At 39.7% G+C, this 25486-nt stretch overlaps 1 protein-coding gene and 1 long non-coding RNA gene across 3 annotated transcripts in view; one reads left to right on the top strand and one right to left on the bottom strand.

The window, feature by feature from the left end:
- Positions 1-25486, bottom strand: part of LOC138356902 (uncharacterized) — a 381031-nt gene that overhangs the window by 32834 nt on the left and 322711 nt on the right. The gene's annotated exons all lie outside the window — the stretch shown is intronic.
- Positions 1431-14578, top strand: LOC123771663 (ataxin-10). Its single transcript, XM_045764287.2, has 10 exons — positions 1431-1565; positions 2616-2754; positions 4118-4292; positions 4468-4781; positions 5654-5752; positions 7063-7321; positions 8487-8546; positions 9079-9178; positions 11126-11316; positions 14039-14578. Exons 2-10 carry the CDS (start codon positions 2627-2629, stop codon positions 14309-14311), a joined length of 1599 nt encoding a protein of 532 aa, XP_045620243.1. The 5' UTR covers positions 1431-1565; positions 2616-2626; the 3' UTR covers positions 14312-14578.

The following is a 25486-nucleotide window of genomic DNA, read 5'->3' as shown; positions in this document are numbered from 1 at the left end:
ATCACAATGACTGCAGAGGTGGGGCGAGGTCATCCCCTAGTGGGTCTGCCAATGACCCCAGATGACCCCGGATGACCCCACTAGACGAAGAACAGACGAAATCAGTCTGTTTCGCCAACATTGGTCTATCACCAGTGGACCCCAGGTGGCCGACGACCCCACTCGTGAATAACTCAAGTTCAAGTATGTTTATTGAGACAAGAAAGAAATACATCTCAAAGGGATAGAGTAGCTTAGGCTATTTCTACCCTTCCCCGTGAATAACTATAATACTATGACAGAAGACGAAGAAGAGGACAACCCCAAAATGCCGGTGGAGTCTGCTGGCGTCCACTCAGTGGACCCCAGCAGACCCCAGATGGTCCTTCCCCACGACCCACCACTGCTCAAAATCTGAAGAGAAGCTAAGAAAGAAGACCCCCTGGCTACAATGCACGACCAGGCTGTGACTCCTGATAATAATAATAACTATAATAATAATATCCACAGAAGCCGTGATGAGGATTCGAGCCTCTGCGCTGGGTGTTCCCAGATGAACACTTTGGTTCGAATCCTTATCACGGCTCCCGTGGAATTTCTCATTGATATCACCATATTGTGATTTCTCAGTATAATAATAATAATAATAATAATAATAATAATAATGAACAATGAAAAAATCAGTAGAGTAGAATCCGAGGTTACATTACTTTTGTAACATCTTGGCCTAGTATTTACCTAGTTGTATTCACCTAGTTGTGCTTGCGGGGGTTGAGCTCTGGCTCTTTGGTCCCACCTCTCAATTGTCAATCAAACTTTTTTTCACACACACACACGAAGCAGCTCCAACAGCTGTCTAACTCCCAGGTACTTGAACAGATAGACCTGCCTTGAAGCAAGTTCAACACAGAGCGACAAACATCATCCCAAGACTAAGTAGACTCTCATATTATTTATTTAGTTATTTATTTACTGGAAGGTACATTGGGGTTTGTGAGAGTACACAGGATTATGTTTACATTCTTGTTAAGCCACTAGTACCTACAGCGTTTCGGGCAGGTCCTTAATCTAACAGATAACATTAAGGAGGTAAATTCTAGGAAAATTTATAAAATGTTCACAGGTACATTGTAAGACAAAATTGAGAGAGATTAGTAGGTATATTAAAGCACGTTGTTAGCTTTGACTGATAGCATTGATAGCTTGATTAATAATTTGACAAAGCTTAATAGGCACAATAATGCATATTGATAGTACATATAAGATAATATATGTGCAGTATGTGCGTTCATACCAGGAACGGTTGAGGGCTTTTTTACCTAGCAGTAAATAGGTACCCACACGGTACATAATTAGCTGTTGCGGTGTTATCATGGGAAAGATTATTAATTCCCCTAACGGGACCTCAGTAAGTCAAGGAGCAGGCTTCCTGTCCCCAACATTTAAAGCTCCCATAACGCTACCAAAGAAAACGAAAACGATGTAATATAAAGAGAAGCAACCTCATGACGTCATCACAACACAACTCTTAAGACGGACGTAAAATTCACAAATTCTTGGTCGTCAAGCATAAAGAACCCTAACAAGTAAGTAATTACCCAAAGAATAACCAAAGGTGACAAAAGCCGCCACAAGAAGAGGCCGGGCGCTAGCTCCCGGTCCCTCTTCCATCACTATGCACCCAACGTTCCCATTGACCTCTACCCATTACAAAGAATAAAAGTCAAATTGTATAAAAAGACTCTTCACCAACGGGTTTTAAAACCAATTTTACCCAACCCAAAGCTAACCTACCCCAACCAAGCCAAACACAGCCTAACCCAAGCTAATACTTATAATAATCCCCGTGGTGCAGTGGTAAGACACTCGCCTGGTGTCTCTCCATGAAAAAAAAAATGTATGCAGCTCTGACAACTATAAAATGAGCCTTGTTGAAATGCCTGTGTGCTATCAGACCATACCTCGTTACACAAAATGTAGCTACTTTTTACACTTCAAATTTTGTTGTATTACACACCTCTCTGTATCTTTTTGGGAAAGTGAAAATTATTGGAAAATAAACACAGCATTTTTTTTTTACACAAATTTTTCTGAATTTACCCGAGGGCCACTTAACAGCAGCGGCCTCAACGTGGACAGGAAGCTGCTGTCTTCCTGTCCTCATCCTGTCCAAATGCCAGAAACCTAGTAATAAAATTTGACTCGTTAAGGAATAGGGGCTCTGTACTACTTATATACAGGAAAAATAGTTATTATTGCCATGTTTGTTTAATGCTGATTAGATTATTCTAATTTACTGTCCAAATAGTGAAGAACCCTCTACGGCTACATCCACTGTACCTACAATCCTTGGGTAAGAGTTTCATAATTGTCAGATTTTCATATTAGTCCTGAAAAAGCACTGCATGATTTTTGAATGTTGATTACCTTCCAAAATATTTAGGAACATAATTACAACATTTTACAGTAAAATGAATAATTGATGAACAAGCTTGTTTAATACTGTACAGGTATTACTAAATATTTTATGTGTCGCCTCACTTGTGTCTTCCACAGTTATATACAATATACTAACATTTCTAATTTAAAGAAACTTCAAATTATTTTACTTCTGGTATATTTCTTATATTACATAGGTAACTGAAAGATGAGTGCAGTGTTTGAAGAGGTTGTGAGCATGTCAGAAGAAGCAAGCCTCTTGTACGGGAATGGAAACTTGGCTCAGTGTGCCAAAACACTGCAAGGTTTGCAGAAGCAGCTGATGAATGTTGACAGGTACTATGAATTATCAGCTCAGCAGTTAATGCTGAGCTGAAGGCTTTGAACATTATCTACAGATACTGTAAGTACTGTACTTTCTTACTTTGAGATTACAAATTGTAACATTGAGCTCTTGCTCTGTGAGGAATATACTACTGAAAAGTTTTATGTAGAGCATCTATGCAAGGAATACATTCTTGGAAACCATTATGCAGATACCTCCAAAATGCTATTTTATCCCGGTAAAATGGGAGCCAGTCGGCCAAGCGGACAGCACGCTGGACTTGTGATCCTGTGGTCCGGGGTTCGATCCCAGGTGCCGGCGAGAAACATTGGGCAGAGTTTCTTTCACCCTATGCCCCTGTTTACCTAGCAGTAAAATAGGTACCTAGGTGTTAGTCAGCTGTCACAGGCTGCTTCCTGGGAGTGGAGGCCTGGTCGAGGACCGGGCCGCGGGGACACTAAAGAGCCCCGAAATCATCTCAAGATAACCTCAAGATAGATCCCACTCTTCTCTTAATAAAACACCTATCTGAACATTGTTGATAAATATTCCAGCACCAAATACAGTACACAGTGAGGTGCTGAATGGTTAAGTGCCATAATGCAAGAGTAATTCAATTTTTTTTTAAACACATGATAATTGGGAGGAGTTATTTAGTCAGAGTTGGTTGTGGAAAGCTTTTGCATCAACACACATGTTGAATCAACTTTTCAAACCCAAACTTACAAAGTTAAAATTTTGTGGGTTAAAAATAATTGTGCACAAATCTGAATTCATGTTCTTTAAATTTGTGCAGAGAGAGAGAGAGAGAGAGAGAGGGTGCACTGTACAGTGGTATAAATATACTCTGGTTATTTTATGAAATTATGCAATGCAGTAGACTAGTGATGCAAAATTATTAATGGTTGGTCTAGTCACTTCTACAAAATATTGAAAACAAATTGCAACAATATCATGGAAATAAGGCACAAAGACAGAGTTTTTCCCATGGATGAAAATAGGTTTACTCAAGATATGCTGAACCTGTCACACATTTTCTTCTCACTTGCAATCCCATCCAAATTGGATGAAGCCATCCTTCAACACATTCAACACTTTGTGAATGTAGACTGTGGACAGAACTAAATCCAGAGAAGTTGTATACAAGTACAGTAAAGTACATGATCATTAAACATTCCTGGTTTTAAAACATTAATTTAAATACAGTACAGTACAGTACTACAGTACCAAGTTTCACCTTGCCCTTGTGAATTTCAGTTTGTCTTGAAATTTTAATGATGAAATATTTCTGTTTTATGTTGACTTTTAACAGTTATAAATTGTTTTCAAAATTTGTGAAAGGTAAAAAAAAATGTTTGCCATGTCTGTTAACAGATGGAAGTTGGATGTGTCCGTCTTGTGGAATATTTGCGGAATAATCAAGAGTGAGGTAGCTAAATGGAACCAAGGAACACAGACCAAGGTGTCCACTGACAGCCTTATTGTAGTGTCTTCTTCGCTCTGCTGTTTGAGAAACACCTTCCCACACTGCTCTAGGACACAACTCTTGGTAAAATCTGGATGTTCTGTTATTACATTATTAATCAACTGTTCTCCAAAATTATGAATCCATTTTTTGTATTAAATTTCTCAACAGTATTAATAAATTTTAGGGACTAAATTTAGATTATTGAACAGTTTTAAGTAGGCAAAGGTATGCATAAACATTAATCATTTCTTTTCAGGTGGCAGAATCGGAAGATCTTTTGGATCCCATTATATCTTGCATTCAGTGGACATTTAGAGATGAGAAAGAGCTGCTGTCACAAGTTAGTCAGCCTCTAGAACTAACAAATATAACAGGAGGCAGCATCACTCAAACTACAGAGGGAATAAAAGCAGCAGAATTAGACATGGAAAATGACAGAGAACCGCACAGTGAATGGAGAAAGGCACATTCCACTTTGGCCTCGGCTTGTGTAACTTGTTTGGGAAATATGGTAGCCGCTAATTCCACAACACGGAAGCTACTTTGGCCACTTGTACTGCCAATATTAGGGTATGACTTGCAAATATTTTCTGAATAACTTATAAAGCATATAACCTGTACAGTATATTTAAAGTAATACATTATTTTATATATATATATATATATATATATATATATATATATATATATATATATATATATATATATATATATATATATATATATATATATATATATACTGTATATATATATATATATATATATCTCAGTATATATATAGATAGATAGATAGGGGGGTACCACCTCTGGTTGAGTTTGAAGGGACCCTCGACCTCAAAGAAGACAATATGTAGCATCGGGGGATCCTTGTGGGGCACCCGTGTACACTCGGATATTGTTTTCTCCTACCACCCACTATATTTTTGGTATTTTGTTATTTTATTTTATTTAAAACTTCATTACACAAAAAAGGGTGACAATATTGGTTACAACTGCAGAACTAAGTATGCCAAGTAGGGATAAACTGTTTTTTTGTAATGGGATTAACATTTAATACTAATTTAGGATTAGGATTTTTTTGTATTAGTGTTGCTAGCAGTGGCAGTGGCTTTTTTCAGTGGTATTGAACTTTTTTGTATGTAATTGATAAACCATGCAAAATACTCTGGCACAAACAATTTGCAAATATGAAATTTACTTGGCAAACTGCCTTGGAAGAATTTTTGTTTGCAAAACACTTTTTTTTTAATGTGGGTAGCAGTATTAAAGATAATACGGTATATAGATGCATAGTAGGTGGTATAAATACATAGCTGTAGCACCAAAATTCACAATAAATTTTATCCGATGATTCAAGCAGGTTTAATATTGTTTTAGTGAGGTGTATTTTAAAATATTTATAATCAAGGTATTTTCTAGCAAAATGAATGTTCTCTTTCTAGAGATCTACTTGCATATCGTGACTGGCAAGTGTCCCAAATGGCTTCGATGATACTTCATAATTGCCTTCTAGAGCCGAGCCTGCGAGAAGAACTCTGCAAGTATATATATATATGACATGTATCTTGTTATGAACTACTCCACGTAGATGCTCTCCAAGGCAAAAATCACTAAAGATCTCCTTGGACAAGATGAAAGTCAGGGCAGGATTACACTCGGCAATGAACGCAACAAAAATATTTTCACATGTTCCTCTTGCCTCGTACTAGTACTAGGGAAGTATTAGAGAATAGCTCACTCCAGCTGAGAAGTTATACAGAAAGTTCACTTTTAAATGATCAAAACCTTAATTAATAAGCCATACTTCCCAGTTTGGTGCCTTCTTTTGATAATTACCTTACCTTACTAAGCTATACTTGGCGTCATAGTGCAGGTGTATCAGCGACCACCAATTAGTCACCTTGCCTTGTCTGACTGCATGACCAGGTGTGATCTTATCTTAGGGAGCAACTGAATTATTGTTCTCAAGAGGAGCTGTTCATAGTGGCTCAAAGCCTTATTTAGATTGCATATGACCTTTAACATTTCTTGCATATTAACTACAGTATTAGGATCGTGAAGGCAGCAATCTCCGAGTCTAATACCTTAACCAATAACCATACGTACAGTATACTATAATTTAATCATGAATAGAATTCATTATTAAATGTCTAGTGTATATACACTGAAAAATACACCTGTGGGATATAATACAGTACTGTGATGTATAATGTGATAAATACTGTGATTATACTGTGATAAAGGGAGGATTTTTGAGTGGAGTACTCTACTGAAAATGTTAAGTAGATAAAAGCAAAATATACTGTATAGAAATACTGTACTAAATTTCTAAAATTAAGTATAACATTCATATTACTGTACTACAAATAATGAAGTTAGACCCCCTATTTTTTTTATGAATTGCTTCTGTTTTATATATTCATTACTGTACAGTGTATGGTATTTATTTAATTTAGCCAGTACTTATTAGGTGACTATGTAGTCATTTGACCATGTACTGTACCCTCATCATTCTTGATCATCTTTTGTGTTAAACCCATAACATCCACAATAATTTTATTATAGAACATTTAAATAAAACTTGCAGGTGATGAGTCACAATAGCGTGGCTGAAGTATGTTGCCCAGACCACACACTAGAAGGTGAAGGGACGACGACGTTTCGGTCCGTCCTGGACCATTCTCAAGACAATCGACTTGAGAATGGTCCAGGACAGACCGAAACGTCGTCGTCCCTTCACCTAGTGTGTGGTCTGGTCAACATTTAAATAAAACTTCTTTACCATATTTCCTTTACTTACATAAAATTTAAATCATCTCTAAATACAGTATCTTCCTACTACTTGGAACAGCAACAGAGAAGTGGATGTCATCATAGGCAAGCTACTCTCTCTCTATGTGAATGAGAGTCAGTACTCCTGCTTCGTTCTATTCTGTTTGGAATTGCTCTTGTCCAACAAAATTATCGTGAAGGCCTCTTGGCCAATTCTCTCGGGAAAACAAAAGCTATTGTGTCTGGATGTGCTGGCAGCTATATTGATGGACCCGTTACACTCGAGATGCGAACCACTGCCAGTCTCTACAGTCACATTTCTAGTCAATATTTTTAAGGTATGGAATTAATCTAACAAGTTGGAATAATTAGATTGTCATGCATTGGCTAAGCATTTCATTTTTTTGTGGTTAATTTATGTAGTGAGCTCATACAGTCATTTCAGTAACATTATGAATTACAGTACAGTATAGTTATAGATTTAATCAATGGTAATTCAAAGGTGCTTAAATTGACTCTTTCTGAATATCTATACTCTAACATTATTGAAGATATCCTAAGTAGGATGCTCTCAGTAATTTTGTCTTCTGGGTATCTTTCTAGCCTCACTTGTTCTTTATCTATATTTATCTATATTCGCTGTTTTTATATGGTTCTGAGTATTTTCCAAAAACCTATCAATATTATAAATGAGGTCTATGGGATATTGGGGAGAACAAATGGAAAATACAAATATAATCACCTAAGAAAGTTTAGAAATATTCTTGGTAAAGGTAAATGTTCCAAGTTACAAATTTTTCCACCCAGAACTTTGTAAGAGTTCATTAAATAAGGAAGAATATTTTGATAGAAACTGCCCAGCTTTTCATACAAGAGGAACCAGGCAAACCACAAGAATGCCATTATGAAAACAGTCACAACCCTGCATATCAGAAAGATTTTTAGCAAGAGAAAGAGAAGAATGGTTAAAATGTCAAGGCTCTACCAACAAACTGGTTTAATGTTAAGACTAGACACAAGAACAGTGGTACCCTACCAGAACCACACATATTAACACCAAGTAAAACACTCAGCATTTCCACAAGTATGGTTACAGCGTTCATTTTGTTAACATTCAGGGTATAAAAAACACGCATATCAAACAAAGTCCACTGTATAACTGGCCTCTTAAATGAGGCAAATGCAGTGTTTGCAGCCCTAACAGAAACTCACATAGGTACTGGAGTACAATCTGTTTGGATGCAATAGGACTCTGGCTTTCTCTAATATTGTTGAATATTGTCAAATAACTCGGGAGCTTGCCCTTCATAGATATTAAATCATAGGATATAGCTATAAAGGTTAATCACTTTACATACATCAGTGGGTTGCATTGGCATCTTTGATATAACAGATATATATACTGTATATTGGAATAACAAAACTGATTATACCTTGTGTCTTGTTAAATAGAAATGGCATCTGTAGCTGCTAACATAGTATTAAAAAAAAAAACTTTTCCAGAATGAAGCGGACAAAATTTTATGCTCGCTTGCAAGTCAACTTCAAGAAGATGATTCTCAGGTAATTAGTTAAAAGACACGGCAAATTTCCATAAAAAAGTGCAGCAAAACTGTGAAATCTGCTTAATCTTTCCTATAAATCTAGTTCTGAATATATCGGAATAAACATAATTTGAATAAATAATTCAAATACAGTATGCTTATAAGATATTAAATATGCTAGAATCAGCATCCAAATATGCTCATATATTATTCAATTTGTTAGAATAAACATAAATATGATTTTTAGATAAATAATTATGCTGTAGAATAAGAAGTTTACAATATTTGCCAGTGGATAGGAGGCATATTCTTAATCCACCATCAAGGGAGTATACATTGTGCTAATGTATTTAAATACACAAAATCACATGTTTCCCCTACAAAGTAACTAGAAAATCACTTTTCAATGAATGTATGATGAAACATACAAAAAATAAATCCACAAAATATACTTTTAATTAGGTACGTATTATATTCACTAGAAAATATGGTACAATACACTGTATTTAACTTCTAAAAATTACGATTTTTTACACACATATAATCTGCAGGTTTTGGTGAGATTGGCCAATTTTGTGTGTTCGGCAGCGGCTTCAGATGCTTGGAGAAACTTGCTTCAGCAAGACACAAGCCTTCTCATCACTAGTGTCTGTATGTGCACTTTGGCTCATTATGTCAGTCTTTTTTGGGACTGCCATTTACAGTTTCAAGGGCTAGCATCACAGGCAATGTTATTAAGGTGCTAGATATATCGACACAAAATTGAACATAAAACAATAGATATAAATTGGAGTTTAGATTCAGAAAAAAACTTGGTAAATACTGGTTTGGAAATAGGGTTGTATATTTATGAAACAAATTGTACTGGGTAAATTAATAGATGTGGGACTGCTTGATTGTTTCAAGTGTAGGTTAGACATATATATGAACGAGTTTGGGTGGATCTATATAAGAGCTTTCTTATATGGTTAATAAGCCTTCTGCAGTTCTTTATTCTTATGTTCTTAATATATAATATGCTTGTTCAATCCATTCTTAGGACTGGAATTACCAGTCCTAAGAGAGGACAGAATGCCTCCCTAATTTGGTTAGATGTTTGACAAGCCAGTAGCGATATGGAAATACTTGTTATACTTTTGGCTATAATTAAAAATCTAAAGTCAACAAAACTAGAAAGCAATACTGTACTGTCCTCGTCAAGAAGATCAGAATTTATAGTCAATGACAGCCAGTTTGGTACAATACCCTCTGTGATGTGATAACCTAAAGTTTACCACCAATGGTATCTCAATCTTGCTACATATAAACTGTTGTCTCACTAATTAGTAACACAGAGACTTGAATCTTCTTAATAAATGGAATTTCTGCAATTATAAGTACAGTATTTGTAACTTTCCCAGCAGGCAAAACATGCTTCATTAACATTTAATCAACAGTGATTCATTGTTACAGCATCATTTGCTCAGATTTGCCTTAGAGGGAGGGATTGGTGGGGGGGGGGGGGGTTGTCACTCAAATACAAAACAGCAAACTGTAACTTGTTCAGTCTGTTAAGCACAGTTGGGACTGACCAGCAGCTGGTTGGGTGGTGGTGCTGCTAGTCTTGGCCTCACCGATGAGGACCTCAATAAGCATAATAGAATTCCTGTTCCTGACAACAGTATCCCATACCAAATAGAATCATACAACTTGTGAAGGGTACAGCACGAATTAAATTAAACTGAAATTGAAATAAGTTTATTGAGGTATAAATACACACAGAGGGATGAGGTAGCTCAAGCTATTCTCACCCTCCGTCATGACAGCACGAATAAATTCAACCATAATAACCAATGACGAAAATGTTAATATTGGATAAGGAAAAACTGGGGTTGTTACCTCATACATCCTCATTCTCCATTAATTAAGCCTCTCTAAATAATTACAAAATCCATTAAGCAAAATTATTTATATTTCATTTCTTAAATATGCACATTTTTGGTTCATACTTAAAAAATATGCCCCAAAAATGTTTAGGAGTTCACTTAGAAGAAATTATGTTCTAAGTAATGGCTGATCAGCTTTAGAACAGAAAATTAGGAATACATCCTCCAGTGTACATTAGGGAGTCCCCATATAATATAATGCCACCTCCGTTTCTTTGTTGTCTCTTCCCTCTCTCTCTCTTTTTTTTCACCCTGTACCAGTAGCCTGAGCTCTTTACTCCCAGCTGTGCTAGTTATGCTAGCCCATAAGTGTTAAACAAGCCTGTGCTTTTTGGACCAGCCTGTGCTTGTTGGACCAGCCTGTGCTTGTTGGACCAGCCTGTGCTTGTTGGACCAGCCTGTGCTTGTTGGACCAGCCTGTGCTTGTTGGACCAGCCTGTGCTTGTTGGACCAGCCTGTGCTTTTTGGACCAGCCTGTGCTTTTTGGACCAGCCTGTGCTTGTTAAACCAGCCTGTGCTTGTTGGACCAGTCTGTGCTTGTTGCACCAGTCTGTGCTCATTACAACTCCATACTCATTATGCCACTGTAATCATGACTAATTTACTCATACGTCATTACACCATTGAAGAACATGTCTAGTTTAGGTATGTACAGTACGCCAATATTTAACAGATTTGTTGCGGTCCATAACGGACATGGGGAAGCTGGGTGGAAATGTCTTCACACCTTTGAGCAGACTGTCTGATCTCACTGATGAACAGCAGATGGCAAATGCTGAAAATCATCCAGCCTTTGGCTTTAAGTGCGACCTCATCAGGCTCATCGCAAGTTTGGTGTACCGGCACAAAGGCAATCAGGATCAGGTAATATAAAATAAGGCATTTTCAGTACTGTACTGTGATACATTGGCTGTGACTTTAATTTAAGTTTAATCTTTTCCTACCACCCCAACTTTCTTATTATTTTATATAATATAGTTTACATTATTTTATTACATTGTGTTTCAGTTTACAGAAAACACATATAAAAGTATATGACAATCGCTGTTTAAAGACATCATCCAGCTCTACAGAGCACAAGTGGAGTGTGTGCCCAAGATACAGCAATCATTTCCTCTCTGGATCATAACACTTAGGTGCTGGAACAGGAAACTGCCTACTCTTGGGTCTCTACTTTGCCTAATACGTTCCTTACCCACCTCTTTTAGGAACTTTGGTGCACATTTACCTCAGGCACTCGGGGGTCTTGGAGCCTATTGGCATGAACCTGTAACAATGACCTAGGCCCCTGTACTTATTAGTTTTGTAGGTCTCCCTGAAGCTGGCAGCCCCACTACTCTCAGCTCTATTATATGGTAAGATAGTTATCAGCCAGTGTAGATGCACACGTATAGTCCCACTAAACTGTTGCAGTGTAACTCCATCTGGGCGTTTGTGACTGTTGTCAGGTCTGCACATTTGAGGTTTCCCTTGTACTGGACACTTACCTGTGGCCAAATTTCTCTAAATAATATCACAGACTGCTTCACATCTAGTGATCTTTCCCTCCGACTTATGACAGATGGCTGCCATATTGATCTGCCGACACATAACCACAAATACACTGGTATTCAGTGGAGATGGGGAGCCAAGGTGCAGGGCAACATCAATACTTAGGACCCAATAGTTCAGGCAGGTGACCAAAGTAGAATTAGGGATAGCTAACAAAGTCCCCAGCATGGGCTCATGCACAGTGAATAGGTGTACTTTGTCCTTCCCAAAAGCTGCTTTCAGCATTGTTGAAATTCTTCAGCATTCTCCACTATGGGAGTTATCCCATTTGACCTGTTTGCAGTCATTTGGAAAACTTGGTTGCAGTGAAGAGCCTGCAAGAATGTTCCACTGGCTGGCTTCCTTGGTGAATTTGGGATCATAAATCCCAGTGAAGTTTCTTAGATACTCTGGTAGGATCTTTTTCACTAATTCACTCGTAGTGCTGGTCGAGGATAAGAATGCAGTCAAAGTTGTATTGCCTTGCAAATACCTATACTGCTGAGTCTAACTGGGTGTGTTGTTTGGTCCCATTGGTCATCTTTCAAGAAGAGGTTTATCTCTTTCATGGATATTGATTTTTGGAGCTTGTGAACACATCTAAGGAAATAGGCCTGGGCAATGCCAGGCATCTTGTGAGGAGGTGCAAGCATCGTGTGCATTTAAAACACCTATTCTTTCTTCATTCTCCTCAGGTCGTTCAGTTTTTCTTCAAGGATTACAGTATATAATATACACACTCACATGTGTACATACATCTTACTGTGTTGGAAATTCTTTATATAGTATTTCCTTTGTGCCTTTCCTCCTAAATTATCTTTGATTCCTCTTTCTTCCTTGCCAATGTCTTTCTCAGTGTACACTCTGGTCATCTCCATCAGTCCTGAAGCCTTATTTTCTTACCAGAAAAGTATATACTTCACTGCTTCTATTTAGTGCAGTTCATGATCTACTTGGTTCTAACAGCTCCTATTACTGCCTTGGCTCTGGCCCCTTGGCTATCACTGCTTATGTCTTTGATGGTTCTGGCCTTATGCATAATTTCTTTAATTTGTTTTTTCTCTATAGCGAGAAAAGTGTCTGCATCTTGTTAGAGTTCCTCTGTTGTGCAGATATGATGTGATTTCTAACATATTGAAAGTTTTGTTCTTCTTAAAATTACATGTAATAAAGACACTTTGTTAGCCTTGGTTTGCACTATCAAAACATTATACAGAAAATGCAAAGTGCTCCTTTAACATGAAAGAGTATGCCAGTTATGGTGAATAATGTGATAACCACGAGTGTCTCAAACTTAATTTTCTTGTTGACCAAACCACGCACTAGAAAGTGAAGGGACCTGGACCATTCTCAAGTCGATTGTGTCGACAGCATTCGCAATCGACTTGAGACTGGTCCAGGACGGACCAAAACGTTGTCGTCCCTTCACTTTCTAGTGTGTGGTTTGGTCAACATATTTCTGCCACGTTATTGTGACTCCTCATCTGCTTAATTTTCTTCCTATGTCATCTATAAAATTAAAGTCCTTTATAGGCTTGAAAGAGTTCATCAGCAACTTGCATCCACCATCATCAGAAATCTTTTGTGCTCTGCAGTACAGTTATTAGTACAGTCGGCTCAAACCCAAATGCTCCTGAGTTTGATTACCACTCAAGATGTGAAATTTGGGCGTTTCCTTACATCCAAAGCCTCTGTTCCTCTAGCATTAAATGGCACCTGGGAGTTGGGTGATGCATCCTGGGAAAAGTCAGTCGTTGTCTGAGGGAAGACCTCAATGAGTCTAACAAGCTTTTCGTCCATAACAAAGGGAAGCAGGAAACCTAAGCCCTTTTTTTTTTTTTTTTTTTTTTTTTACTTTTTCCTGTTGCCTTTATGTCAGCATCTGCAGTAGCAACATAGCATCTATATTGTTGGCCTGCAATGTTATATTTTAGATACAGTACTTTATAGTAATTTTCTGAACTTTTTCACTTGAATGCTTCCTAAAACAGCTCACTGAATATCCCAGTTTTTACAGTATGTCCAGTTCTCACATATTTTTCTGATTTGTTTGTAGATTCGAGAAATTGGTGGTGTAACTCTACTGTTGGAGAGCTCGAAGTTTGACGCAAGAAATCCATTAATTAAAGAAATTTCTATCTTCGCTGTGCGTAACCTTCTAGAGGGCAATCTAGAAAATCAACAGTTGGTCAAAGAACTCAAACTGGAAGGGGTTGCAGAAAATCCTGGATTGCAAGAGCTTGGCCTAGAGGCAGTATGTGAAGGGGATCAGATCAGACTAGTGCAACGAACAAGCTCTCCACTTCCCGATGAAGATGCTGAACTCTGACCCATATTTTCATATTCATGTAACTTTATTGCATTAGTTCATCCTGGGTTGGAAATACAGTATAAACAAAATAAAAATTTGCATTCCTATAATAAAAAGGTGATAAATGTGTATTCGTTATATATTCAACTTATAATTATATTTTACTATAAGCTGATATTTTTATGATCAAACTTTTAAGTACACTTTAATGTATTAATTATGCCTTCAAATAGGAATATTGCATTACTGTATATTACTGTACATCAATTAAAATTGTTTTTTTCATGAAATAGTTTTTCACTTAAAATACTATAACTCACATTACAACTGTCCAGCAACCTTGGGTCATTATAACCTTTGCTCTATGTTCAAGAAGCACAGTAGGGAAGATGCATTTGATTCTCAACCCAAACACATTTTTCTCTCTCCCCGGAAGTCACAGTTTTGGACAATCAAGTCGGTCCATACTTGCCAGCCCTTGGCTCATGCTACAACCAACCCATCTTTATTAGGCTTCTGAATTTCATATATATATAGCAACAAACAAAAACAATTTACACTGGGTTGATGAATATGTCAATTACTTGTTCTTAGGTTTTGCTTACACCTGTTTGTTTGTTCATGACCCATAATAATAATATCACTAATGACATACTGTATGTAGAAAGACCTTAAGATAGCAAATACAGAGTAAGTATAATGCAAAATATATATTCAGTATAAAATATTTACATTATAAAATAATTATATAAAAAATATTGAATAGTACTTATTTTTGTTAATAATGGTAATAATCTTAAGATCTTAATATTAATAAGTATGGTCCTTTAAGAAGAAAATCTTGTATATAGCATTGAGAGAGACTCAGAGCAACACCAGCATGAAATAATGGAGAATACAGATACTGTACTAGACAAGACATAAAACTAACACATTTCTTACTCTACAAACTTGAAAGGATATGTAACCTTAGTTCTCGGTTTCCTTTTAAGATTTGCTGGGGGTGGTTAAATGCCTTATTATATTCTCCATGGACATGTCACATCTTAAATATTTAAAAACAAAAATAAAATGTGCATGATAAACCTTTTGTTTGGCAAAGAAATAATGCACACAATTTTCCTTCACTACTCTTGGTATTATCTTTGAAATAAAAACACAACTTTGCTCCTTGTGCTTTCAGATTTAATTCACAATATATACTTATCTACACTAAGATCTTTGTCGAAGGAGCTGCAAGTCGCTTCTTGAATTCTGAATAATCAGGATGTTGGTCTATGGCCCAAAATGGGATCTTTATCAGTATCACTCCTTGTTTCACATTAGATTGGGGAACACCCTTGACCACTTAAATATCATGAGCATTTTATGTATTATAATATCAATTTAATAAATTATAATAAATGATTTGTATCTATGTTAAATTTAAATTCTAATATTTCAGTGTTATTTATTTATATGCTGATTTATCAAAAACCAATAAAATCAAATTAAAATATTGTAACCAAACCTGTTTCTTGGATAAAACACAATGTGTAGGTTTGTCAGTCAGTGTGCTAGTAATAAACTCTAAAACCACTAACAATGCTTCACAATCAGTCTCATCATACACATTTTATAGATCAATAAAGGCAGCATACAACTTAGTCCCCTTTGCTAAAACCTTTTCAACCACCATTCTGATCTGATCACCATTACTGATTAACCAGTAAATATCTGATTTGTACAGACCCTACTCTTCTTAAAACTCACTCTGCTCCTTCCTTGTCTTACTTTCTATTATCTCTCTTACTCTTAATTTACATCCTTACATATAGGATTCAACTAATCTTCGTATAGTTCCCACAATCTTCTCTAATACCCCTTTCTCTGATATAAGATGCCTCAATGGTCTTAGTACAGTTGTCAGACACACTCCTGCCACATTACGTGACATACATTTAAAATTATGATCACTATCAACTATACCAGGAGCCTTTTCCCCTCTTTAGCCTATTCATCGCATCTGTAATTTTCCCTCTCTCCTCCTTTGTTCCATTGGTCTTCTTCCACCAACTTCACTCATTCTAAAACATGTTATTATTGTCTCTTGTTCACTATATGCAACAGATATACCGTACTTGAAATATTCACTCCACCTATGGATAACATCATGCACAGGTATCAACACAGTCCTTCCCCAGTCTCCCATGCTACAGCCTTTACTCTTTACCTCCATAATTTCCCCACCATGACTATCTTTAACCTTTTTGTAAAATAATTTCTCCCAAATGTCTTATCATTTATAGTTTCATCATCCTATAAATATTTTCCTTACATTCTGTTTACAATTTTACTTAAATTTTCGTCTCTAACTCACATCACTTTGCACATCTTTCTGCAACAATATTTTGCATTCATAATCTCAAAGTAATTTTCCCTACATCATGTAGTTTACGGAGAGAAAGTCACAACAATGTGGCTGAAAGAAAAACCCCAACCCGCTCATGTGAAATAAAATGAAAGTAATAACGTTTCAGTCCATCCTGAACCTTTATTTTGTGTCGGTTGGGTTATTTCACTGTGTACTGTATTTTTTTTGTTTAGAATAGCCGATTGTGAAGCATTCAATATAATACAGTATAAAATATTTAGATTACAATTACAGTATAATTAATACTACAGTAGTTCTGTGCTGCAGTGGCTGATGTATGTGTATGCATCAACGAGTTACATTAACATCAGTAAACTTAGTGATTGACAGTGACGAAGATCTAGAAGGTCTTGATAAACTACAGGTTGCTTGTACCTAGCAAGGTATACCCAACCTATTCCAAATTTCTCCAAATAAGATCCGTAACTACAATATTTTTCACCACTGCTATTGTTATGGTGTCACTTCAGTATAAAATGTACATTTAATCTTCAAAATACTGTAATGATATACTGTGTTGTTATATCTTAATTGTTGTTAACATTATAATTAGAAAGTCTGGTTTATGATTTATTATTGGGATTATCAGAATGTGTTTGTGAGGAGGAGAGAAGGTATTTGTTTACATGGAAATAAAGCACATAATTGACCGTTGAGCTTTGTTATTACCCTGACATGCCCAGATAACACCCTTAACCGTTAAATGGCCCCAATTGCTATTTGCGATTACCTTCTGTGCTCGTATCGCCACATGTTCACCATGATGTAGGACTTTTGCAGACGATGAGTCACTATAACATGGATGAAGATTAAACCACACATCAAAAGATGAGGAGACAACGACGTTTCCGTCCATCCTGGGCCATTATCAAGTTGAAACGTCGTCGTTTCCTCATCTTCTGGTGTGTGGTTTAGACTTCATGTAGGACTTTTAATTAACAAAGTCCTTTAAAGGTTAATTGACACTTTCAATGCAGTCCTAAAGAATACTCTGCACAAGATAGCTTAATTACCTCCTGAACCTTTTCCTCATTACTAGCTCTAAATAGTTTACAATTAAACTTTAACATACCTGTCTCAGAAACCAGACATAGTTCCTATATTGAACCATTGTTCAATATGGGTAAGAATTGTTAGGGATATGATCAAACATCATCGGTTGCGAGTCCTCTATAAACAGTTTTCATTTATAAACTGGTGATTTGGCGGCAGGAATAACGAGCATTTGGCCTTTGTTTATGACGACAGGATGCTGTAGTATTGGTACAGTACATGGGGTGAAGCATTTACAAAGATGCGATATGAACAGAGGTCTAGCTCTTAATGGTCCATTACTTTACCTGTGTCACTAGCCACCAATGAGTCCTTAATGGTCCATTCCCTTCTTTTATTTTTAATAAATGACTGTTACAATCTTTACGGGCTACTTGTGCTCGTGCCACCTTTTGGGTGGCTTAATCTTCATCAATCTTACAATCTAATCCATATTTAAACATTAGTTTCATAAGAGCATATCTGAAGGTGGAATTTAACGTAAATTTATTATAAACTCGAGTTTAATAATATGTCACAATATTCTATTGTCTTGCAATGTCAATAGTTCTTTATTTTTGTGCAAGTATCACTAAAAAAAATACAATTTCATTAGAAAATTTAATAAAAACGTTCCAATTATTAATATTATCATTATAATTATTACCTTTATTATTATTAGTATTATTATTATTTTACACGTTATTAGAGTGTAATATAAAATTAGCAAGGAAGTACTGCACTTTTTCTCTACAGTTATCTGTAGCAAAGTGAAGATATATTTTTATTGAAGACTATTTAAATGATAAATATATCGAAATCTATAGATCTTTATCAACCCAAAATATTAAATATAACAGTATTTCTTTATAGTATATAAAGTGTTAGTAAATTTATGAGAGCACAACATTTACAAAAAATAAATACAAAAATCTACTTTTTTATACTGTATTATAGATGTAGATGAAAACAAAAAATGTCCGTCTGTCCGATGTAGGAGGTCGATGCATGGAGTTAGGCCTCACCAATGTTCACACAAGAAAGATGGGGCTATGTGAGTGTGATAGGCCAGTATAGGTTTAATGCCCCCTGCACTTTTTATGAAGTCTGAAATAAAATCAGGGGTCGAGTTCCCATAGAGTTTTGATGTTATCTTGCGCCGTTACGCGTTAATTTTAAGCTCGAATCTCCTTTGTATGGATACCCTCACACATAAATATAACCCATCATAATGAGACAGACATTACAGCCAAATTAGCGTCTAACAAGGATGAAGTTGAATTAGATCTAGGTATCCCCATCTCTGCTGTCAAAACTGTATTGGTCCAAACACTCAGATCTGATAGGTAAGAAATTACTGACTCCCAACGACCTGAAAGTACTAGTATAAAAAGCTATGATCTGTTCAGATCTGAAACCTATATCTATGGGCAGCACAAAACGTCCACTAGACTGTGCGACACAGGTGGTTGCAAGGATCAGGTTTGGTTACCGTTACCTGTGGCAGGTGGCTGCAGGTGACGGATCTCCCAATCCTGAGCACTCCAGTTGCAAACTCTGTGAGCAGGAACTATGGCACGATCTCCCGCACTACATCACTGAATGCCCAGTTATTAGACCTTTCAGACCAGTTGGCATGAGGTACCTGGAGCTTTGCAATTACTTTATTCATTCTCGTATTCTTGAAGATATCCCCACAGCGTACCCAAAATTTGCCAGTGCAGGCTACTAAACGTTTGGCCCTATATGACTAACCATCCTGCGAGATGGGGACTTTTATTACCACTGCTACCTTATTCAATCTTGTGTTGATGATATCCTCAAAATGCTTCTGCCCATCACATGCCTCTGTATGACTAGCCATCCTGTGTGATGGGGATTTTTTAGCATCACCTAGTTAGCTTTTTTGACACACTGTACTCCACTTCATATAGTCTAGGGTAGCTGCACTAAAGCAGATGTACCTCATGTATTAATAAAAAAAATTCACCCGGCGTACATTTCCCACAATTACTTGAAAACAATGAACGAAAAATCATCCGGGTTCATCTATGATATTACATTTTCTGAGAGAGGGAGGGGGGAGAGAACAGAAGGGGGAGGGGGAGAGAACAGAAGGGGGAGGGGGGAGAGAACAGAAGGGGGAGGGGGAGAGAACAGAAGGGGGAGGGGGGAGAGAACAGAAGGGGGAGGGGGGAGAGAACAGAAGGGGGAGAAAGGTGAGAGAGAAAGCAGAGGCAAAGAGAATGGAGATAGGGAAAGTGAGAAAGGGGGGAGGGTTGGAAAGGGAAGGAGATGATGGAGAGAGAGAGAGAGAGGGGGGGGATATAGACGAAGGCAGGAGATTTTAGGGTGAGGAGAAGATAGAGAAAAAAGGAGTATAGGGAAATGAGACTCTAGATGGGTACCCCACCTAGATTAACCCGTCATTCTTGACCCTGTCAGTCTTGACCTACTTAGTTTTGACCCCTGTCAGTCTTGACCTGTCACACGCACACAAGGACAGTTTACCAGAGCATATGACAACAGTAGCAAGCCAATACCTAACCAAGCTGGTGCTTCTCCTCAGATGTCACAGCCATGGAGGGCCAAGAGTTGCACCTCGTGTGTGTGTGTGTGGTTCTGGGCGTATATCTGATAATTACATCACCTGGGAACTGGGAGAGGTGAACGGCAGGCGAGGCGATGATTAAAGGGCTGACCCTTACGCTTAGTCAATATGCTTGGGTCTACCATTACGACGGAGCCTCACCTGGACACGCAGTCACCTACCGTCCTTAATGCTCACAGTTTCACGCCATAACACAAGGCTCACTTTAGCGTCCTTGTAAAGAATGGCACCACTCAGTTTAGCAGCCTTAAAGGCCCCTAAGGAAATGTATATGTTTATCTCTCAGAATGTTTGGTAATATGTTTATTGTTTGTGATGTGTTTATATGTATGTATTAACACGATGTACTGAACGGGGTGAGAATAGCTTGAGCTACCTCATCCCATTGTGTGTATTTTACCTCACTAAACTTATTTTAATTTCAATTTCAATAAAGACACTAAAAAAAAGAACTATTGTGAATCAAAAATATAACCGCGCCATGATTCGAAACGGAGAGAAAAGAAAAAAAAAGATATCCAAATACAATTACACAAAATTGTTAAAATATATATTTTGAAACAAGCTTAACAATCAAACCAGCTTACTACTTCATCAAGCAAGTTTACGCGTGTAAGTGCCGCGATTTTACAGGAGAAACAAAAGCATGAAGATAATTAAATCCAACACTATAGAGAAAGACTGAAGACTATGCAGTTTAATTAGAACGGAATATGGGTGTATCCATAAGGGATGTGTGTGTGTGTGTGTGTGTGTGGGCGGCTCCGACAGCCATAAACTATGGCCTGAACATAACCCTTATTAATGATATACAAACAGACGGGTGGAGACTGAGACAGAACACACTGACGGACAGAAGGTGACATAGGTGGAGAATGATAAATATAACCATCAGGTGAGGGAGGGAGGGAGACAGGAGAGAATGAAAGGGACAGTAGAGACAACACAGTCTGGGACGAACAGTAAGTTGAACGAAGACATTTGGCGGGAAAAGCAACATAACAAGACTCAAACCCCAGAGTGAAGACTATCCCCCCTGCTACCTTAGACGTCAATGTAGTCATAGATTAGGCGTCAAGCTAGACCTAGTTTAGACATCAAGTTATCCCCCTACTGAACACGTCCAGTGAGCCCTAGTTTAGACGTCAAGTTAGCCCTAGTTTACACGTCCAGTGAACCCTAGTTTAGACGTCCAGTGAGCCCTAGTTTACACGTTCAGTGAGCCCTAGTTTACACGTCCAGTGAGCCCTAGTTTAGACGTCCAGTGAGCCCTAGTTTACACGTCCAGTGAGCCCTAGTTTAGACGTCCAATAAGCCTTAGTTTAGACGTCCAATGAGCCCTAGTTTAGACGTCCAGTGAGCCCTAGTTTAGACGTCCAGTGAGCCCTAGTTTAGACATCCAGTGAGCCCTAGTTTAGACGTCAAATTAGCTCTAGTCTATAAGTCTAGACCTGACCTGACCTGTGGTTATACGTGAAGCGAGCCCTGCCACTCTGCTGCCTTTGATGGTTCCGGTACAGGGATAATTACCTGTTACGTGTTGAGTACGTGTAGTGGGGCGGCGGCGTGCGGGAGGCCGCCGTGCTGGGTCACGCACACGGAGGCCCACCACACCAGGCCCACCTATTGATCCCCCCTTACATAATGTTCTGGGGGTACCTTCGGTGGATAGCTGGTCCACTGTTGTGTGTGGGTCACTGGTCGACTGTTGTGTGGGTCACTGGTCGACTGTTGTGTGGGTCACTGGTTGACTGTTGTGTGGGTCACTGGTTGACTGTTGTGTGTGGATCACTGGTCGACTGTTGTGTGTATGTCACTGGTTGACTGTTGTGTGTGGGTCACTGGTTGACTGTTGTGTATGTCACTGGTCGACTGTTGTGTATGTCACTGGTCGACTGTTGTGTATGTCACTGGTCGACTGTTGTGTATGTCACTGGTCGACTGTCGTGTTTCACCGGTCGTATAAACCAGTCATCCTAAGGTTCCCCAACGTCAAGAAAACAGGTAATTTAAAGTGCCTTATCCTAACCAACCAGAGGACCCAAAACAGAAAACGGGAAAGTACGTCACTTTCACCAGCCGCTTCCATTTTCTAGTACGACAATTTATGGCCTTACGTAACGCCTACGAGCGAAATGCGATGTTCATTGTAAGAGGACAGGTTGCTACTGTGGACCAGATGATTTACCTGGACGGTACCTGAGCCTAGAGTCTAGAGTTAGGCTCTCGTAGACCATTTAACACTTGGCGTGATTTAAGTTTTCGTCCCCAAGTTCAGGGATCAGTCAGCCCTCAGTCAGGTACCGTCAGGGACCTGTCAGCCCCTCAGTCCGGTACAGTCAGGGACCTGTCAGCCCTCAGTCAGGTACAGTCAGGGACCTGTCAGCCCCTCAGTCAGGTACAGTCAGGGACCTGTCAGCCCTCAGTCAGGTACAGTCAGGGACCTGTCAGCCCTCAGTCAGGTACAGTCAGGGACCTGTCAGCCCCTCAGTCCGGTACAGTCAGGGACCTGTCAGCCCTCAGTCAGGTACAGTCAGGGACCTGTCAGCCCTCAGTCAGGTACAGTCAGGGACCTGTCAGCCCTCAGTCAGGTACCGTCAGGGACCTGTCAGCCCTCAGTCAGGTACAGTCAGGGACCTGTCAGCCCCTCAGTCCGGTACAGTCAGGGACCTGTCAGCCCTCAGTCAGGTACAGTCAGGGACCTGTCAGCCCCTCAGTCCGGTACAGTCAGGGACCTGTCAGCCCTCAGTCAGGTAGTCAGGGACCTGTCAGCCCCTCAGTCAGGTACAGTCAGGGACCTGTCAGCCCTCAGTCAGGTACAGTCAGGGACCTGTCAGCCCTCAGTCAGGTACAGTCAGGGACCTGTCAGCCCCTCAGTCAGGTACAGTCAGGGACCTGTCAGCCCTCAGTCAGGTACAGTCAGGGACCTGTCAGCCCTCAGTCAGGTACCGACAATTTCAACACCAACTTCACTAGGTAAAAATGTCACTCCGTATCGTATGTGGAATTTCCTGTGTACATATGTGTGGTTCGTCAGTGGAAGCGACCGAGCGTGTGTCAGTAAACAGCCCCATTACAGGCCGCCGGGTCCTGCCGCTGGCGACACTTGTTACATCTGCACGATAGACCAGTTTGGACGTGTTGATGTAGTTAACGCGAACCAGAACTCTAATGAGCAACCTATAACTATAGGTTTTCTTTTGATGAGATGAGAGATGGGGGGAGGGGGTGCCAAGCAGGGCTACGACAGGTGAGGGGGGAGGGTGCCAGGCAGGGCTACGACAGGTGGGGGTGGGGGGTGTGCCAGGCATCGCTACGACAGGTGGGGGGGGGGTGCCAGACAGGGCTACAACAGGTGGGGGGGGCCTGGCTACGACAGGTGGGGGGGGGTGCCAAGCAGTCCTACAACAGGTGGGGGGAGGGTGCCATTCAGGGCTACAACAGGTGGGGGGGGTGCCATTCAGGGCTACAACAGGTGGGGGGGTGCCATTCAGGGCTACAACAGGTGGGGGGGGGTGCCATTCAGGGCTACAACAGGTGGGGGGGTGCCATTCAGGGCTACAACAGGTGGGGGGTGCCATTCAGGGCTACAACAGGTGAGGGTGCCAAGCAGACCTACAACAGGTGGGGGTGAGGGTGCCAAGCAGGGCTACGACAGGTGGGGGGGGGTGCCAAGCAGGGCTACGACAGGTGGGGGGGGGGGTGCCAAGCAGGGCTACATGTGGGGGTGATGGAGGTGGTGTCAACTGATCTCAGAATGCAACACGACGGGTCAGTGTTTACATTTGGGGAGACTAATCCATTCCGTAAGTCGTCATCTCTGGTGTGTCGCCAACCCCGTCTGGCGCCCTGGATCATTCCTCCCCCCCCCTCCCCCCACCCCCCTCCCCACCCGTCCCATCCCTAATCCTTATCCTCATCCCTTCCCAGTGCTATAATGGCTTGGCTCTTTCTCCTGATCGTAGGAGAAAGATTTGAATGATCATTGGAGATTTGGCGTTGATTCTTAACGTTCTTTAGATGGGTTCCCTTTCTCTCACCTAACTGTGCTTGCGGGGGAAGAGTTGTAGCTCTTTGGTCCCGCCTCTCAGAGTTGGAGATCAACTTGAGAACTACCATCGACTACTTAAATCCGCGTGTGTATACTCAAATAGTTATGTGCACACACCTAGTGTGTAATTTCCCCGTGTGTGTGTGTGTAATTACCGGAGTGTAGTTACAGGATGAGAGCTACGCTCGTGGTGTCCCGTCTTCCCAGCACTCTTTGTCGTATAACGCTTTGAAACACTACTGACGGTCTTGGCCTCCACCACCTTCTCACTTAGCTTGTTCCAGCCCTCTACCACAAGGTTTACAATAAAAATCTTTTTAATATGGTTTCTGTGTATTCACCTAGTTGTGCTTGCGGGGGTTGAACTCTGCTCTTTCGGCCCGCCTCTCATCTATCAATCAACTGGTGTACAGGTTTCTGAGCCAATTGGGCTCTATCACATCTATATGTGAAGGTGTGTATGGAGTCTACTGATCACTACCTATAGTGCTACTCTGACACTGAAACAAATCTTTCTAATGTCTGGAGCTCATTACCGTACTCAGTTTCCACTTCCGGCCCCTTGTGCAAGGTCGTACTACCGATTGTCTGTACTTTTCTTCCCTATCAATACCCTTGAGAATTTTGTATGTGGTAATCATGTCTCTTTAACCCCTCTATTTTCCAGCGAATCGAAATTTAATTCTTGTACCCGTTTCTTCTAACTCACACCTCTTAGCTCTGGGACTAATCTGGTGGCATACCTCTGAACTTTCTCTGACTTCGTCTTGTGCTGGACTAGGTATGGACTCCAGGCTAGAGCCGCATGCTTCCGTATTGGTCTGACATACGTGGTATACAAGGGTCTGCACCATTCCTTACACAAATTTCTAAAGGCAGTTATTTTGTTAGCCGGCTTCGCACATGCCGCTGATAATATCCCTTTGATGTGGGCTTCAGGAAACAGGGTTCGGGGTGTTGTCAATCCCTACATCTTTCTCTCTACCTCTTTGATGAAGGATTTCATCCCCCGGTTGTGTTATGCTCAACCACTTGGGCTGGACGGTAGAGCGACGGTCTCGCTTCATGCAGGTCGGCGTTCAATCC

The sequence above is a fragment of the Procambarus clarkii genome, chromosome 75, assembly GCF_040958095.1.
Source record: "Procambarus clarkii isolate CNS0578487 chromosome 75, FALCON_Pclarkii_2.0, whole genome shotgun sequence".
Taxonomy (NCBI): domain Eukaryota; kingdom Metazoa; phylum Arthropoda; class Malacostraca; order Decapoda; family Cambaridae; genus Procambarus; species Procambarus clarkii.
Note: the sequence above shows the minus strand (reverse complement) of the source record. Positions and strands in the feature narration are given on the sequence as shown.

Coding starts and splice junctions, on each gene's coding strand:
- LOC123771663 (XM_045764287.2), top strand. CDS start 2,627: ATGAGTGCAGTGTTTGAAGAGGTTGTGAGCATGTCAGAAGAAGCAAGC. Junction 7,322..8,486: donor TTCTAGTCAATATTTTTAAG/GTATGGAATTAA, acceptor AAACTTTTCCAG/AATGAAGCGGACAAAATTTT. Junction 8,547..9,078: donor TTCAAGAAGATGATTCTCAG/GTAATTAGTTAA, acceptor TATAATCTGCAG/GTTTTGGTGAGATTGGCCAA.